The sequence below is a fragment of the Convolutriloba macropyga genome, chromosome 10, assembly GCF_964194025.1.
Source record: "Convolutriloba macropyga chromosome 10, txConMacr16.3, whole genome shotgun sequence".
NCBI classification, from domain to species: domain Eukaryota; kingdom Metazoa; phylum Xenacoelomorpha; order Acoela; family Convolutidae; genus Convolutriloba; species Convolutriloba macropyga.
Genome location: NC_134477.1, coordinates 38,513,600 through 38,530,585, shown reverse-complemented (window position 1 = coordinate 38,530,585; position 16,986 = coordinate 38,513,600). Strand labels below are relative to the sequence as shown.

General features: G+C 35.2%; 1 protein-coding gene across 13 annotated transcripts in view; it reads left to right on the top strand.

Moving 5' to 3' along the window:
* LOC142348118 (dynein axonemal heavy chain 5-like) overlaps nucleotides 1-16,986 on the top strand; it is a 242,955-nt gene that overhangs the window by 72,796 nt on the left and 153,173 nt on the right. For all 13 annotated transcript variants that reach the window (XM_075399292.1, XM_075399290.1, XM_075399287.1 and 10 more), the window contains exons 15-33: nucleotides 232-352; nucleotides 789-918; nucleotides 1,160-1,346; nucleotides 1,740-1,903; nucleotides 2,060-2,172; nucleotides 4,218-4,375; nucleotides 5,150-5,255; nucleotides 5,481-5,604; nucleotides 9,327-9,410; nucleotides 9,658-9,863; nucleotides 10,019-10,107; nucleotides 10,571-10,683; nucleotides 13,177-13,321; nucleotides 13,700-13,835; nucleotides 14,448-14,609; nucleotides 15,016-15,143; nucleotides 15,436-15,526; nucleotides 16,351-16,416; nucleotides 16,641-16,862. In XM_075399292.1, the coding sequence (XP_075255407.1) occupies nucleotides 232-352; nucleotides 789-918; nucleotides 1,160-1,346; nucleotides 1,740-1,903; nucleotides 2,060-2,172; nucleotides 4,218-4,375; nucleotides 5,150-5,255; nucleotides 5,481-5,604; nucleotides 9,327-9,410; nucleotides 9,658-9,863; nucleotides 10,019-10,107; nucleotides 10,571-10,683; nucleotides 13,177-13,321; nucleotides 13,700-13,835; nucleotides 14,448-14,609; nucleotides 15,016-15,143; nucleotides 15,436-15,526; nucleotides 16,351-16,416; nucleotides 16,641-16,862 (2,545 nt within the window). The remainder of the gene's footprint in view (nucleotides 1-231; nucleotides 353-788; nucleotides 919-1,159; nucleotides 1,347-1,739; nucleotides 1,904-2,059; nucleotides 2,173-4,217; nucleotides 4,376-5,149; nucleotides 5,256-5,480; nucleotides 5,605-9,326; nucleotides 9,411-9,657; nucleotides 9,864-10,018; nucleotides 10,108-10,570; nucleotides 10,684-13,176; nucleotides 13,322-13,699; nucleotides 13,836-14,447; nucleotides 14,610-15,015; nucleotides 15,144-15,435; nucleotides 15,527-16,350; nucleotides 16,417-16,640; nucleotides 16,863-16,986) is intronic.

Here is a 16,986-nt window from a genome sequence, read left to right as displayed (position 1 = left end):
ATTAAAGACGTGATTGTCAACAGATTGTGTGATAACATTATCCAAATGGCTTTAGGTTATTTAAACTTTACTCTAATTGGCTGTATACTTGGCTATCGATGAAAAGAAGAAATAACGTTGATTTGATACAAATGTGTTGGTTTGTATCCAAAGTGACCGATTGCGAGAAAAGTGCAGTCAATTGGCAGAAGATTAGTGTGCTCTCTAATTGGTATTTGTGACGTAATTTAGATTTGAGCCAATCAGACGTCGTCCTGGCGTGAGCGTGGCTCTTACTGAGGCATACGAGATCGTGTTCGGGTTCTATGAAAAAGATATGAAGGAGATACACACAGCGTACGAAAAGGGAAAGGTAATTCGGAAGACTGTCCACCCAATAATGACTTCTTTATTTTTACATTTTGTTTTTTTGTCGCAAGCCCCAACTGCAATTTATAATCGCACTATTGTAATTCACATAAATTTGATTCAGCGTAATATTTGCTTCGAAAAGGTGGGCGAGAGCATATGGTTTCTTTAATTTTACTTCCTGAAACGAAAAAAATTTTCTGTTTTTTTATATTTTTGCCTCTGATCCTCAAAACCGTAGCCCAATTTTTTTTTTCAAAAATGTACCATCAAAATCAGAGAAATAAATTACACATGGATGTAATTTACTTTTGGATGTAACAATTAAAGCGTTGATTTCTGAAGCTGAAATTTTTCTTTGCTCATTTTTTGCATATTGCGATTATTGTTCAAACGTGTTCAAGAAAAAGAATATTTGAAAAAGTTAATATTAATTTCAGGATGCTCCTCCTATAACTAGAAATGCACCCCCAGTGGGTGGGGCAATCCAGTGGGTGCGACAGCTGATTGGGCGAATCGAGATTCCCATGATCAACTTCAGGGCCAATGAAGCCATGTGCAAAATGAGAGGTAGAGACTCAAAATCGAGTTTGAGTTCTCAAATTTTTGATGAGGAGAAATTAGTTCTTTTGCCGCTAAACATTAGGTTAAACAATGTTAACCTGATTAAAATGGTGTTATTTAAAATATTCAATTTTAGGTTAGTGTCATAGAGCCTTTTTAAAAGCTATTTTAGAATTTTGCAGTAGTCTTAACTACTTGTTCTATTCGTCCATTCATTTCGTTTGACCCAAGTTTTTGTGTTTTTCAGAATTCAGCAAAATCTGTAAGCAGTACAACAAACTGGCAGAAGTGTTGATAACGTACGAGACCTTGTGGTACACCCAGTGGAAACAGACACTTGATTCCACTTCTGGTGGAGGTGGAAGTGGACTTCAGTTGAATGTACTCTCCTACAACCCTAGAGAGTCACTCATAGTTGTCAATAGTGATAAAGGGTGAGTGTTTTTCATTAATGTTTGGAAGAAAACACTCTTGCAGCTTCAAAAATTGCTATCCAATTCTGTACAAGCAAGTTGATTTAATCGCAAAAACAAATTTTGTTCCAAGTTGTCCTAAATTTGTTGAAAACCAGTCTGAGCGATAAAGTATACAGTGATAAAAATTATTCTTTCTCCAAAGAAAATTGTGTGTATCCCATACATTTGATTATGAACGTTTTGTTTCAATTAAGGCAACAATTATTTGAAACTAACTCAGCTCTCCTTTGGTTGTGTAGACATAATTCTGGCTTACTTTTTTGTTCAAGCGTTTTCTAATATACTATGAACCTTTTCTCTTTCACTTGTTGCTTATAAATTTAGACATTGAATAAGTTTTTCTTTCTTTAGCGTGTACGAAATGCTGCAAGAGGCCAAGTTTATGTCTCGCATGCAGATGGACCTCCCGGATGTGGCCAAACGCATTTTGAACAACGAGATGCGCTTCAAGAAATACAAATCAAGACTAGATAGCTTGATTTCAGATTTCTACGAAGTCAAGGACATGATTCCAGGTTAATGAAAGTTAAAAACCTTAACAACCAACTCATCTTCGAAGGATATTTACTGTTTCATGCAGAAGCAAATTAAACCCAATAGATTGTTGAAACTTTTAGTTGAAATTTAAGAATAAGCTTTTTTGATATGAATGGTTATCCATTATTTTTCAGCCGAAATGACGAGTTTGTTCAAGCCTCATATTCACACGATGATCTCAATCTTCTCCCCGGGATGGATGACTATCTCGTGGAACAGCATGAACATTGATGCCTACTTGTTCAAAGTAAGTCAATTTCTAAAGCCCTGCAGAGTGACAACCAGATGATTCTTGAAAACAATAAGCGAGCCATAATTGTGACAGTGCTACTTTTAGACATGATTACTAAATACATCAACACATCTTAAAGTTTGATATTTTAATTGCGGCGTCTCACGAAATCAATCATAATCTGATGCTGGTAATTTTGAACAAGTTTTTGTAAGTTTACGACAATTCGGGTAATTTGCTCTTTTTAGCCTTAGTACTTGCCGACCTGCTGTTGTCTTTTCCACCATTATATTGTTCGTCCTTGAATTTATGTATAATTTCAATAGCAATGGTTGCTTGTCTTAACAAGTTGTACAAAATTACTGTTCCGTTCCTCGACAGGGTTGTTTTTTCTTGAATTGCTCTTTTTTGCGCTCGTAGCAGTTCCAACGTACAATGGTTATCCTCGATTTCTTCCGTTGAACGGTAGAGCCGTGTTGAACGTTGCAATTAGCTTCAAAATAGTTTAAAATTTGGCTGACTGTCCGCAAGGCAAAGTGACTGCAGTTGTTCAGTTTCAGTAATGACATCAATTGGTCGTGAGAAAACCAGCAAAGTATCATTCTTTTATGTTCATGGAACTCCAAGTTGTTTGCCGATGCTATGCACGCTGATTGCAGATGTCTCCACACGTATTGAGTATGGCGGAGGACGAGAATTTGAGTTTGATTTCTTTAGTTGCACTGATAGAATGTATTCCAAAATTCAACTTCAAAATCCATGGTTGCTCCTTTTGTTGATATTTCTGGAAGCAAATTAAATAGTTTTGGATGGCTATTTTCCTTTTATCAGGAACAATAGCATACACGGGAGTCATGTTGATGCCGTCAACGAAGTATGAATTGTGTAGAGCTTTGAAAGACGTTTTTGAGCTGTTGAGAAAATTGCATCGTAGAAGCAATCACCTCATTGCTCGAACAAATCAATGGCTGGCAGAGTCGCAACAACAATAGTCTTTTTCTCATCTTGGGGCCCTGAATCATAATACATAAATTTCTCAGTACTGTATGCCAATAGTAAGTGTGCCAAAAGTAAGAGCGTTTTGTCTATTGTCCTTTGGTTTGATTTGTGGACTGCAATATTGGCTGCTGTTTCTCTTCCGATGTGTTTTTTGTGCGGCCATTAATGCTTGGCGTGGAGTCTCGTCAGCTATTGCAGCTCTGACTATCAACGCTGAGCAAAGATTTTACTTTTCATTGTCTGCTGGATCTGGTTATTAACTTTGACAACTTTTTTGTCTCTGTGCAGCTGGACTCTGCCATTGCATTTTGTAATACAGCAGCGCTAAAAAGATGCGCCATGAGTTTGTTGTCGCTGCCTAATAAAGCCATAGCTTTCGACGATGAGGAATTCTGATTTTTTTTGTGTCTTGATGAGTTCCGTGATATCAGTTTGAGTCCAAAATATGATGCCAAACTTTGTGAGGCTCTCTCTCTTAAATGCTTGTCAGTTGAAACAAAACTTGTCAGTTTAAGAACTGGTTTTGCGTCCGCATTTAGTATTTCGATAATTTTTGTGATTAAATTTTGTTGATAAATGCGCGGAGTTGCTATCTTTAAGTTTTTGGGACAATTTTGTCTGGGACTCTTTAGTCGGTTTTCGGGACTGTTTTGTCCGGACACGTGCCAAAGAAAGTCTATTCTGTTCATAAACTTTGTCAAATCATTTTGACCTTCGTTTTTTGACCGCGTTCAATTTTATTGGCCGAACGAAAAGGGAATGGTCTTGGTAGTAAAAGTTACGAAATAGTTGGTCGTAAAGAACCTTTTGAGATGATCAAATTTGTTCAGCAAATTAAATATTTTTTACAATCTCTTAGATAGATCAATAGATAAATAATTAAATATTGAAATGACAGAAAACAAATAATCCAACGTCACAGAGGGTTTCAAAAATTTAGAAAGCAATATAATCTCTGGATTGATATTTAGATTGCAGATTTGCTATTTTGCAGACATTTGTTTTTTTTAGTATTAAATGAAAGATGTAAAGCCTACCGACTAACAATTGTCAAATTCCAGGTGCACTCGGCCATCCACAGATTTCGGAAATTGACTCGGAAAGTGTTGAAACTGGTGGACTCCAGAATAGAGAAGGCTCTCACTTCCATTGAAGACATGGTCCTCTTCGACCACCATTTGGCATTCTCACAGTCATGGAGTCCCGAAATGTTCTCAAGGTCAAATAGCTTATTTAGATCGAATTTAGACAATTTTTTTTTTGAATTTTCTCAAGGCCAAAATTTTTTATTCACATAGATAGACACTGAGTTAGGTAAAAGAACTAATATTGGATGAACCAAATTTTAGTTCAGATGCTGCGGGGATGTGTCGAGGCGGAGTCCGTTTTAAGAGAAGTCCAGCATTTTGCAATTTAACTGTGAGCCATTGAGAATATGAAGCTGGGGCACCAAACATTTTTTTAGGGCGCAGATTACTGCGTATCAAACTCAAATTGTCTTTTTTTTTACACAGGAGAATTCAGATTGTCAATGAAAACAAGAAATTATTAGCTATTTATAGTGGTTAATAAGTGATTTAGGGTCAAAACCCGGTCATTTTTGAAGCGTGTCAGGTCACCTTAGCCAATTCCACTCTACCGCAATGTCATTATAACCAATGCCCTTGTACTCAACCTGCAATTTTACCGATTGCAATTTTTTCCATGCTCAGTTTTCTTTTACCCTATTGTTAAATTTACCAGAACTGCTATTTAGCAAAATGGCCATGCCTCAGCGGCAAGCGGCCCATATGACTTGATATGAAACTATCATAACCGAACATGTGACTATATTGTCCGCTTAAGAATGTTAAAGCATCCTTGTGATACCGACTTCTAATTTGTAATAGAATTATTTATAAACAAAGATCAAAGCTCGTGGGTAAATTGGCATTGGGTAAAATGGAATTGGGTAAATTGTCATCTAACCCATTTGAAGTAATTTTTCTTTTAGAAAGATGCTGACGAGTGTACAAGAACAGTACAAGAAGTTGTTTGAACAAATCAGTGAAATCAAAAACACAATTTTGGAGATCGTCCAGGTCCTTCTGTCGAGTAGGGTTAGTGCATAAACCTGTAATTTTTCAAATACAAAATTGTTGTGGTAAAATATAGCAAAAGAGAAATCTACATCGTTTACAGGCTTTTTAATAATCAATATTGGATACTAGAACTCAATTTCGTTTTTGTTTAGTTTTCGCTTCAATTCTTAGTCCTTAGGGAGTCCGTTTCTTATTGATCTAAAACGGTAAGTAGTTTTCTTCGTGAGTTCGATTCCCTTTCAGGTGGATAGTGACAACAGTAAGAAACCTGGCAACGCGATCAAAGAGGACAAATTCAAACTGAATCTGAGAGAAATTTCACGGGGAGTGGGCAGAGATTTGCCCAGTGATGACGAAGATGATGAAGGTAGGAGCTTGGCTAATAGAGCTCAAACATATTGGAGGCTCAAACCGGACCATGTGCTCATTTTCTTTTTCAATAAGAAGAAAGAAAGAAAGAAAGAAAGAAAGAAAGAAAGAAAGAATTAATGTCTTCATGCTTAAGTGAACATTTCAAAGTTTAAATGAGCTCAGAAATTTTTAGAATTTAACACAAAATTAGATAGACAAGAACGACTGACTGGCTCTGTGGAAACTGTAACATGCAGAGGACAGATAACAAGACCAGGTGGTTTACAATGATCTGCCCAGGATTGATGAATAAAAAAACATCACATTAAAATTAATTTGATAAAACGAAAAATTAAATTGTAGTCATAACAAACTTAAACATAAAGATTACATTAATGAAATGAGATTGTAGAAGTCTCTGTTTTCTGTCGTCGATTATTGGTTGCAATATGTTATCAGAAAAAATCTGGCGTTCTAGGTACATTAATTGTTCCGACCCCCACTTCAGTTGAGAGGGAGGAACTATATACTCAAATGGGTTTTTTGTTCAGTCAATTTTGGCCGTTCGATATATTCATCGTACAGAGTTGTGAGGTGTATCACTTACATCCTAGAATATGGAATTAAAAAGATTTTTTTGATTTTCGTTTTTTACAGGGAGTTATTGAGGTTCAAATTTTTTTGAATATTCGACAGTTTTTATTCACATTTTCCGTAATTTTTGCTAAAATATGGCTCAATCTTGCCAATATAATTTAAAATACGTTTAAATGTTTCACGGTAGATTGTTATTGTTACCATTAGAGATAGAAGAGCGTTGCTGAATTGTTTACTTGGAGTTTATTGGACAAAAATTTTGATAATATTTTCAAAATGCAGAGTTTTTCCATCAAAAATTGCACAAAATATGCTTTTTGTAGTCCTCTTTCCTTATATTTGCCAAAAGTCGAAACCGAGAAGCCGCTGAAAAATCTCCGTAAACATCAAAAGAGAGCTATTTGTAATTCTGCGCCTTATAAAAGTCGTCTGGAACTAAAATTTTGCCGTTTTTTTGCAAAATTAACTCGATAATTATACAAAATGCATGCATCATTGTTTTGTTCGATTTATGAAAAATTTCACGGAGCAATTGGTCTTATTAGACAAAAATTTGGAACAGTGGCGTGGTTTGTTGGGCATGTGGCAAAATTAGGGATAGGTTTGATTTCTTCATGTATTCGTACAATCACAATTTTTTTAATTTTTTATTTTGGCGATGCCATTTTACATTCAAAGTGTTTTACCTTTATTGTTTCTATATGTTAATTACTTACAAATTCTTGGCTCCATTAGTCACAACTCCCATCTAATCAATTGTGCGGCCAATTGTAGATATAATATGTTTTCAGAGAACCTAATGGTTTCTACGGCTTTGAAGAAAAGTTATAGTAAACCTTAATTGAATTCACGCGTTTTGCCTTCAATTGTTATTGTTTTTGCAGTTTGATCACTAAGTCTAGTCAATCAAACATCCAAATGCCTTCCTCATAAGGTATAAGTTAACATGTACAAAGCATTCGGTTGTTATCTAATGTCTCTTCTGACATGAATATATTTGTTTTAATGACATATTAGTGATTTTTTTGAACTTGTCAATTTTTATCTTAGTTCTGTCAACTTTTAGTATATATTTCAGTAAAAACAGGTCAAACTTTTCTTCCCATAAGATACAAACTAATCTTTGTGGCGGAGTTTTTTATTTTTGGCTTCTTGTTTTTGGTACTACGAGTTTCATACAAAAATTTGCAATTTTTGAGTATAACTGCCCATTTCGGCTGTTTTTTTGTTCCTTTGGTAAACTGTCACATTTATCGTTATAACTCAAAAATTGTCAGAAAATTTGTAATTGAACATATTTTTTGTTTCCATAACTTTTGGTTTTAAGGGCTGCGATACCCCTTTCTTGCAGAATTTGGCAGTTTTGTTTTTTTTGCCCTGTATTTGTTGTTGATTTTTAGTGTCATACGCCAAAAAATGGCTAATAAAAAATCTCAATGGCCAACTATAGATAAATAAATGAACTTAATAAATGATATCCGTAAATAACTAATCGCTTTCTTGGTTCGAACGAAATTCTTTCGCAATTTTGTATCTTTTTCGTAACTTATCCTCATTATTGAGAGATCTTGTTAGTGTTTCTGTTGAAAAAAATACAATTTTTTTGTTGGTTAAACGTTTTGACTGATGTCTTTAGGGCTTAGACAAATTGTTTCAGAAGAATTTTTTGAGTTTTAGATACTTTTCAATTTTTGTGATTTTTTTTGTCATTTTGAGGTTGTTTTACAAAACAAAAAGAATTTTTGATGTTCAAAGGAGAAGAATGTTTGCATTTTATTTTCTCAGGGTTATTATTTTACGATTTTAATGGCTTCAACACTGTGTTTTTGTAAAGTTGTTTTAAAATTTTTTAGTTATGCTTGTATGTAATGTTATTTTATAGCCTTATGACTTAGTCTCACTAATAACAGGCGCAATTAGTTTCCGAAGAAGTTGCAAGATAAACTCTACTTTCTTAGTCGAAGGCTTATGTTGGCCATGAATTCTGAAAATAATTATTTTAAAAAAGACAGGGGAATTCTGAGCTTTGTCAATCTTATTTCTGCCCATTTTTGTAGGGGTTTGTTTTTTCACAGTATCACAATGAGCGGTCATCTGGCCAACTGAAAAAAAGCGCAAACAGAAATTGTTAAGGTTTTTTGTGAATTGTCGAAAGTCGCATTGAGGAAAAGTCCCCTATTTTTTCTAATGAAGTACAGGTTAATCTTCTTTAGTGTAAGTTTTTATCTGATGCCATTTTGATTTGGTTAATAATATTTTTAAAAAAATGGACACCGAGTCTCGGTCGAAATTTTTCGGTTTGATTATTTTATTTTTATCCCCCTTTTTTTCTGGTAGTGATATTGATGACAGTTTTATATCGGCCCTCTAAGGTAGATTGTTTTACTCATGTAGTAGTTTTTTTTATCGATATGTTAATTTTCTTTGTCTCTTCCTCATTTGGTAGACAGTTGAGTGCAAAACGCAGATGAGCGGGGTTGGAACCTTATGTGAGAACGCACATTACCTTGCCTCCTGGTTTTGTCTTAAATTCAACTTTTCAATTTGAAAATCCTTGATAAATCGGAACTTAAATACTAGGCTGGCGAGATGTTACGATTGAGCCCCTACTTACTCCCTTAGCGACCTTGCCTCTACTGACGGTGTAATGAGCCTCTGAGTTCCAGTAGTGAAGCCAACTGTTCATGGACCGTCTAGCTATTGAAGCATTTAGCTTTTAAACTTTTTAAAATTTGGTTGATTTCGGTTTTCTAAATCATGCTGATGTTTGTAAATAGTACTCATTTTGATGTATAACTATTATTTTAGAACTTTATGTCGTGCATTGTCTCACCCTATTGCGTTCTTGGAAATAGGATTTGTAATTTCTCAACAATTATGGTGGATAGCATTTAAAAAAACTTCAAGAAAACCTGGGACTTCAAGGTCAAATTTCTTTGACGTTCAATTATTAATATTTTACCTGATTCATCACTGACAGGGGCATATAGAACACAAACTATTTGAAAAGGGTTGATTTTTTTAAAGAAAAGAAATATTTGGTTTTTAGTAGTAAAAATTGTAAGTTTTGTGACTACTAGTGGTGCAACTAAATTGAAGCTATGACGATTAAACTGTGTGGTGTTTAGCTGATTTGTTTAGGTGTTGAGACTGGTTCAGAGGCTGGATCTGAGAGGACGATTGAACTCAGTGTGGACAGTGACAATGGAGTCAAAGACCTATTCTGTTAGTGGTTTTGCTTCAAAAATCTACTCAATTTCAGATATTTATTTTTTTTTCACATAAGTTGTTTCAAGATCAGGATTACTTAGAAGGTAAGTTTCATCAAAATAATCGAGTTAATAAGTGAAACATTCGAGTTAAGAGAAATTCTAATTACCTGAACCTGTTTTTGTAATGACATTGACGCTGCTTACATACACCATTGATGAATGATAACAGCGATAAATCAATAGTTTGATTGTAATTTTAGCCCACTTTTCTCCTCGAATCTACCATTCACTCTCCCGAGCAGTGGTCGAATCACTTCTCGTTTTGTCAATTGGCTGTGGAACATCCCACGCACTCAGACAGCCCCCTCTGACTCCGTCAAGACCTGCCAGTGTGCCAAGATCCGGAAGGTCAAGTCGCCACTGGCCTCCCAATCCATCACCTGCACCCTCATCTAAAGGATCTCAGGCTAGTTGTGGAGCTCCCCTTTTAATTTCACCACTATCATTTCACCCCAATTTCATGTCTTTATTTAATTGATGTGATTATTATTCAGAATAAGGAACTGAAGTTAAAATCACATTTTTCTCGCTTGTTTTTGATGTGTTTTCATTTATTTACAGGTGGGTAGAAACGAGGCCACTATGACTCCTCTCAGCACATTGATGAGCAGCACTTGGGATGTGTCCGAGATAGACACTCACCTCATCAGGTCAGTTGTTTGTAGTACCGTCTTCAAAATTAATATTGATTCGTTAACTATTAGACGTTAAACTTCACTGTTGACTGCTTGCAATTCGAATTGTTCATGGCTGTATATATGCGAACGGTTGTAGATTACTATTGTCATCACGAAAATAGCAACTACTTGATTGCAATTGAGTGTGAATAAAATTTAGGCTCACGCTGTTGAAAGAATAGATTTTTCAGCTGTACAATAGTTGCAATTGCTTCAAATTTGTGCATTAAAATTTAATTTAAAAAAACTGCAGGTAATTTGCATGAATAGTGTGCAGGTAAGCAATTTTGGGGAAAATTGTGCAGGTAAAATTGTGTAATGGCCTTACCTGCACAGTGTTCAGGTTTACTTACCTATACATTACTAAGAGTGAATGGAAACACAACCGTCATTGGTGTGAAATTTTTTAATTAGCTGTAACCAATGTCGTCTTTAGGTTTGACGTGGACCTAACATTCTCAATCCCAACTTACACCGTGATTCCCAGTCTTCTGGTGGTGCAAGAATGTATCAAGGAATTGGCATCATCTGTTCTTGAGACTGGCAAAAGTATGTTTGCAATTAAACCATGAAGTCCGTCAAAACTTTTCTATCGAGACAGTAAGTACAATTTAAAAATACAGTATGATACCAGAAAGCGTCGAACAGCGTGATTTAAGCATTTTACGCGCTTGAGCTAGGCGTGAACAAAAGATGTGGTATTTCGAAGATTTAAAAAGAAATTTATGCTCCTTTTATCCACTTAAGTTAAAAGTGGTGGTTGCGCACTATATTAACAGTAGTTTGTTCTTAGATGTCCTTTTTCGATTATTCCCCACATCTCAGACTGTTCATTTGGTGAGCATGAATGCTCTTTTTTTGTTGACTATGGCCACTTTTTTTGCGTCTGAGACTTTCACGTGTTACCATTATTGCAGCCACCATTGGTCAGGCTATGGTTGACCTGAAGCTATGATTAAGTAAGAGCTCATCCTTACACAGGACGCTTCACGGAGGCAGGGGATTGAACTCTCAATCATTGGTGTGTGAATGACACGATCACGCCACGGCTCGGCTAGCACGCCTATCTCTAGAAAGCATGTATAGATGAAAACTTTTTTGTTTTAAGACCTAATTAAGGCTACTAAATTGTGGCTATTTAGTTTTTTTGCGGTGTGGTTTTAGCAGAAGGAAAGTTTCTGGTTTTAAGAAAGAGTTGAATCAACTTTATCTCAGGGAATTTCTTTCCTGTTCTGGTCACCAGCTCATCCGTTGATCTCTACCTCGGGCTGTATTGGTCCTTCGTAAATATTTTCTGATCTCTCGGGTGGTTCCATATCTGCTTTGCAAGTTTCTTGGTGGTCCAGTATTCGCCAGTTTTACATATTTTTTCACGAAACTTAAACTTAAATCTTCTAATAATTTAGGAACATACAATCTTCTACGTGTTCAATAATTATCTGTCATCCGTTTGTTTAAGATAAACATAGCAAAAATAGGAGTTATGATCCTAGATGAGTTGTGAACCTTGCAACTAATTAATAAAGAAGTAAACCTCGAGATTATAAAGGATTTTTAGCGCTCTAAGTCGGGGGTATATCACGTGAAAACGAGGGGACGAATTAAGCACGTGACAGTGGTTATGTCATTTTGTAAAGGTTTTGTAACTCAGGTGAAGTCACAGAGAAAATGTGGCCTTAGTGGAGAACCACCCAGTTGTTCAATATGCGAGCTAGGAGTTTGAAGAGATAGTCACGTAGCTATGTTTGAAACAAAAAATTGCTTGTTTGAAATTTGGCACTGTATAAATAAAAAAAGTTGCGTTATAGATTATGTAATTGCGCAGATATAGTATATGTGTACTGTCACGTGGTTGTCATACTACAAAACGTCAGATTTTTTGTGAACTTTTAAAGGCTGCTCAACCTAAAATGTGCTCCAGTGCACAGTGTGTGTACCAAAAGTTAATAAATGGCGAATTTCAAATTTGGAACCAAAGCTGAGCGCATTTGAGTGACTCATAGCTCTTGCTCTTGCTGAAATTTGTTAAAGTGAAATGAGAGCAATTTCGAAAACAAAGCAGGTTTGCCCAGAAACGCCAAGAACTCAGTTTGAAGAAGAAACAGAAACGAAAGGATTTTTTGTGTAAATGGATTTTTTTATATGCAGTAATGTTTTTTTTTCAGACAAGCAATCATCTATATTTTAGAATGCAAGTTGCCTAAACGGGCACGAATTGCTTGTTAGTTGCCCAAACCACCTTAATGTGCCAACAATGTTAGACCAATTTCTGGCAGACGTGTTTTGTACTACGTGAAACATACAATATGTAATTGCGCACAATTGATTAGTATAGTTCTCAGAGTGACCTTTCCTTTTTTCTCTAAATATAGTGTCATTGAGAGTCAAATAATTTGTTTCAGCTCTTAAGTCATATATAAACAATTTTCCAGACGTTTTTTTCCTGTATTCAAGTTCTGTTTAAATCTTTTACCCACAGAAGAAAACTCAGTTTGACATTATGTAAAAGTTGTTCGTATGGTATTTTTACTATTTAGAAGCCAATCTCGGCTTGATATTTTATTTTGACGCATAATTTTACTCTTGCTATTTGATGTTATGGTAACAAGGAACTTAATATTAATGTATTATACGTCAGAAAGGTCTAGAGGATTGACTAGAGCTACTTATGTGATTAAGGTAACTTACGCATCTAAGTGTACATTTAATCTGAGGTTTGATCTGGGATATGATCAGTTTTGTCAAGCAGTGCAAAAAAAAACTCAATTTTAAGAAGAAAAATGAACGTTTTTGATGAAGTTGATGCATTAATTTTCTCAAGCAGCCTTTTTCTGGCAGAATGGTGTCTTTACAGATAAGACAAATTTCGAATTTCCTGCAATTGGATTGTTTGAGTTTTTCAGGTGGAACTTGACTTTTTTGGACGAAAAATATCCAGAAAAGTAATCATTTGTTTTGGAATGCAATATGCCCAGACGGACGACAGGATGCTTGTTATATTTCCCAGCTTTCTCCTATTTGACCGCTTTTTGTTTTTTTCAGCTGTAAAGCGTTGGGACGACTTTGACGGGACTTATTTTGACGACTTGACTCGTGAAGCTGAAGTGCAAGATGTACTCTCTGACATCAATGACGTCATTGTCGAGATTCAATCCACACTCGATCGACACTTGAGACACTTCTCACTGTAAATACAACCTCGTGTTATTCTTACTTTCTATCTTAGAGCGGATTTGAACCCGAGCTATTGGACGAATAATTCATCTTCTGGCTTCTTTTTCAGTGATAGTTGCTTTCATATAGAATTCATTTTTTAAGGCAGGGAATTTTATATTGAATATCGATTTTTGTTTCTCAAAATCGTTTTCCCATTATTAATTTTTCCATGTTCGTTTTAACCGACTATTTCTGCGTCTCCTTTTTATCTGTACTCTAAAAAGTCTCAAATGAGGCTTAATCGTAATTGAATTGGAACATGTTTATACCGATCTTTTAAAATTCAGGCGCTTGAAACAATCATTATCCTTATGTGTGGCAGATAGGTTTACAAAATGCTGCATTTAAGGTACGATTTCCTGTGGAAAGATGATATGAAGGGAAACTTTGAGGAGTTCATGGAATCGGAGCCACACACGACAAGGCTGCAGTCGGAGGTGCAGAGAATGTGTGACATACAAAAGGCTGTCACTGACATTCCCATGGTTAGTTCAATGTATATTAAAGTCGTGTTTTTGACCTTTCACCCTCATTCGTACAATGCCGAAATGCGAACCAAAATAGTGAAAGTTTGCATATAAAGCAAGATCAGTTGCATTTTCAGGAAGAGCTTCAAAATTCTATTTTTTGACTTGTTTATTCACTAATTGTTCTATGTTTTCGCTAAGCTGAGGTACAACCTGCTTTGTGTTAGCTTCAAATTGCAGACGAGTTGAGCATCATAAATTAAAGTTTATAAATTAAAATTTCTTTCGTATATTGTTTTACAACTGTCTTCAGCGTGTCCAGACAAAACAATCCCAGATAAAACAGTCCCATCTTGCAAAATAATCCCAGACAAAACAGTCCGACAAAAAGTCCCGAGAAAATATCGAAAAATAGTCAAAATGGTCCTGAAGAAATTGTAAATTGTTTTATCTGGGACTGTTTTGTCTGTTCACAGTCTTCAGTATTATTTTTTCCTCTTGCGAAACCAAAAATTAAAGGGAAAAATGTGGTCAACCTTTTATTGCTTATATAATACTTTTAACTTGCTGCTCTGGTTTTGCCCTTGAAAAGTCAGATATAAAGGAAATTTTATTTTTTTTTGCTTTTAGAAAATTCAGATTGGGCCAATTTGTCTGAACTCGACTCCAGTGAAGAATACTCTGTTGGGATTCACGACAGCCTGGAAGTCTCAGTATGCGGATGTTCTGCATAACGATGCCAGAGTGGAACTGGCAAAAGCAGTCGAGTACCAGATGGAAGCAGTCACACAGGTACCACTTCACTTGATTCACACTTCTGGGAAATTTTTTCGCTCTGTTTTGCATGCTCAAACATGCGTCCTAACTGACGAATTTTAACCACGGCTCTAATTTTAACTCATCAGGGCTCAAATATTCTTGTCTTTCAGTGCTAAATGGTCTCTTTTTAAGACGAGACTTCAGCCTAGGACTTTCAACCTTTGAATTATGTAATGATATACGAGATGCAGATTGAAGGTCCAATATGTTTACACAAAACAAATTCAACCTGCTGTTTTTTATTTACGCCGTTGCTGTTATAATTTTCAAATGGAAAAAAAGTAATAGGCAATCGCCCTCAGCTAGTGTTAATTTGAGAAGAATGGATCTATCATAGGATAACATTCGATTGTACTTTATTAGATGTGATTTATTGTAGATCTCGGACGATGTGAACGGTTTGGGACAATTGAATGACGCATTGAGCAAACTGAGAGAAGTGTATGACATGGTCAACAGGATAGACTCCATCTACTTGCCTATTGAGAACAAATATGCTATGCTCAGGTTAGATTTTGCTTATCAAGTATTATTAGGTTTTTAAAAAGCAATTGGTGTAGCAAGTTTTCCTTTGAATTTCTTACACGCCCATGAGCTTAGCTAATATCAACGACTGTAGATGTGAATATAAAAATTGATCATAGTTACTTCGTCCATATTTTGTTTTATCGCATTTAACAAATATATATTTTTTCTCAATCGAGACAGTTTTTCCGGAGGTCTCAATGGATGTCTAATTAGAGGTCACAATTCTCAATTCTATTATTTTCGTGTAAATTTTTTACTTTCACTTTTTCAGGAGTTTCGGCGTGCACTTGCCACGTGACGAAGTGCACAATGTTGAATCACTCAGGTCCAATTGGCAACATTTGGTCGAGAAAGCCGACAAGGTAGCTAAATATTCGAGCAAATTGTTAACGAATGTCCAGATTTTTCACTCCCATTAGTGTCCTTTTAAAAAGTTGAAAAACACATTGTCAATTTCCTCAACTACACGTAAGAATAAAATTAAAATGGTAAAGAGGCAATGTACAGTTAAGAATGTATCATTATGTAAAATTAAATATGTTTTTTAAATAAATTAGAGCTGGACCTTACTTTTTTAAAGAGCTGGACCTTACTTTGGACAAAATTTTTTTGCACAATTTTTTTTGTAAAGCGTGAAGATGTACAATGTAAATAATAACTAAAATTGAATACTTTCAACGGCGTCTTGCGTGTCAGTTACTTTTGAGTCCTTCAAAAATTCTTTCCAAAATCGTTCTTCCAATTCTTTATTCGAGATGCTCTCGATTTTGTTTGAAATCTAATATTAGAAAGCAAACTTTTATAAATTGGAATGGTGTGTGCAACAAAAGAATCAGCTAAAAACTTAATGTTCTCTCTTATATCGCACGTAGTTTTCTTTGACCTGTCATGTTGTTTTATTCTCATTGTAGAGAGAAATCCATTTTGATTTGCTCGAAGATTTGACATAGCATTATTCTTGAAAGGAAAAATTATTATTCATTTCAAGACTTAATTTTTCAAGAATTTTGCTATATTTTTTGTTTTAGACTGTTGCCTTCATTCATCAGCTCAACCTTATTAATGTTCTTAGAGGCAGAATAAGTCATATCAAAGAAATTGTAGTTAATAATTGTTCCGTGGAATTCAAGCTACAATTGATTATTACGGTTTTTGATCTTGTTGTTATTTTCATATTTTTTTTCAGGTGCAAGATAAACTGATGCGAGAGGAGAGGAACATTTTCGAGCAAGAACTTGATAAGCAAATCATGGTCAGTTTTTAGCCAAACTTATGTGGAATTCAGATCTTATTTATGCAATTCTGATAAATACCATCAAAAGATTATGATACTGTGAATAGCTATTAAAATTAGTTGGTTTTTAATTAATGCACTTTACAGCTTCTGCACTGAGATAGCAAAATTCTATTTAAGCTTTTTAGATAAATGATTAGAGATAGAACGTCGATTTTTTTTCAAAAAATAGAAATTTTTAGGACTTTGTACTGGAAGTTGCAAAACTCCGCAACAATTTTGAAGCCCAAGGACCCGGAGTTCCAGGAATTGATCCTCTCGAGGCAGTTAAGCGTCTGGAACACTTTGACAAAGTCTACCAGGAGTTTGATGAAAAGAGAAGGACACTGGACTCTATCCAGAGGATTTTCTCATACGACGCGGAAAAATTTAAAAACTTCCCGGACCTTGACAGAACTGGAGAGGTAAACAATATTTTCATTTAAGACTCTCGATGTTTCGAGATTTTAAGTTTTAAACAGATAAAATGTGAGTTTCGCTTTCAAATGAAAATGGGTTTAATTGAAAGGTCATAAGATAATGTTTTTA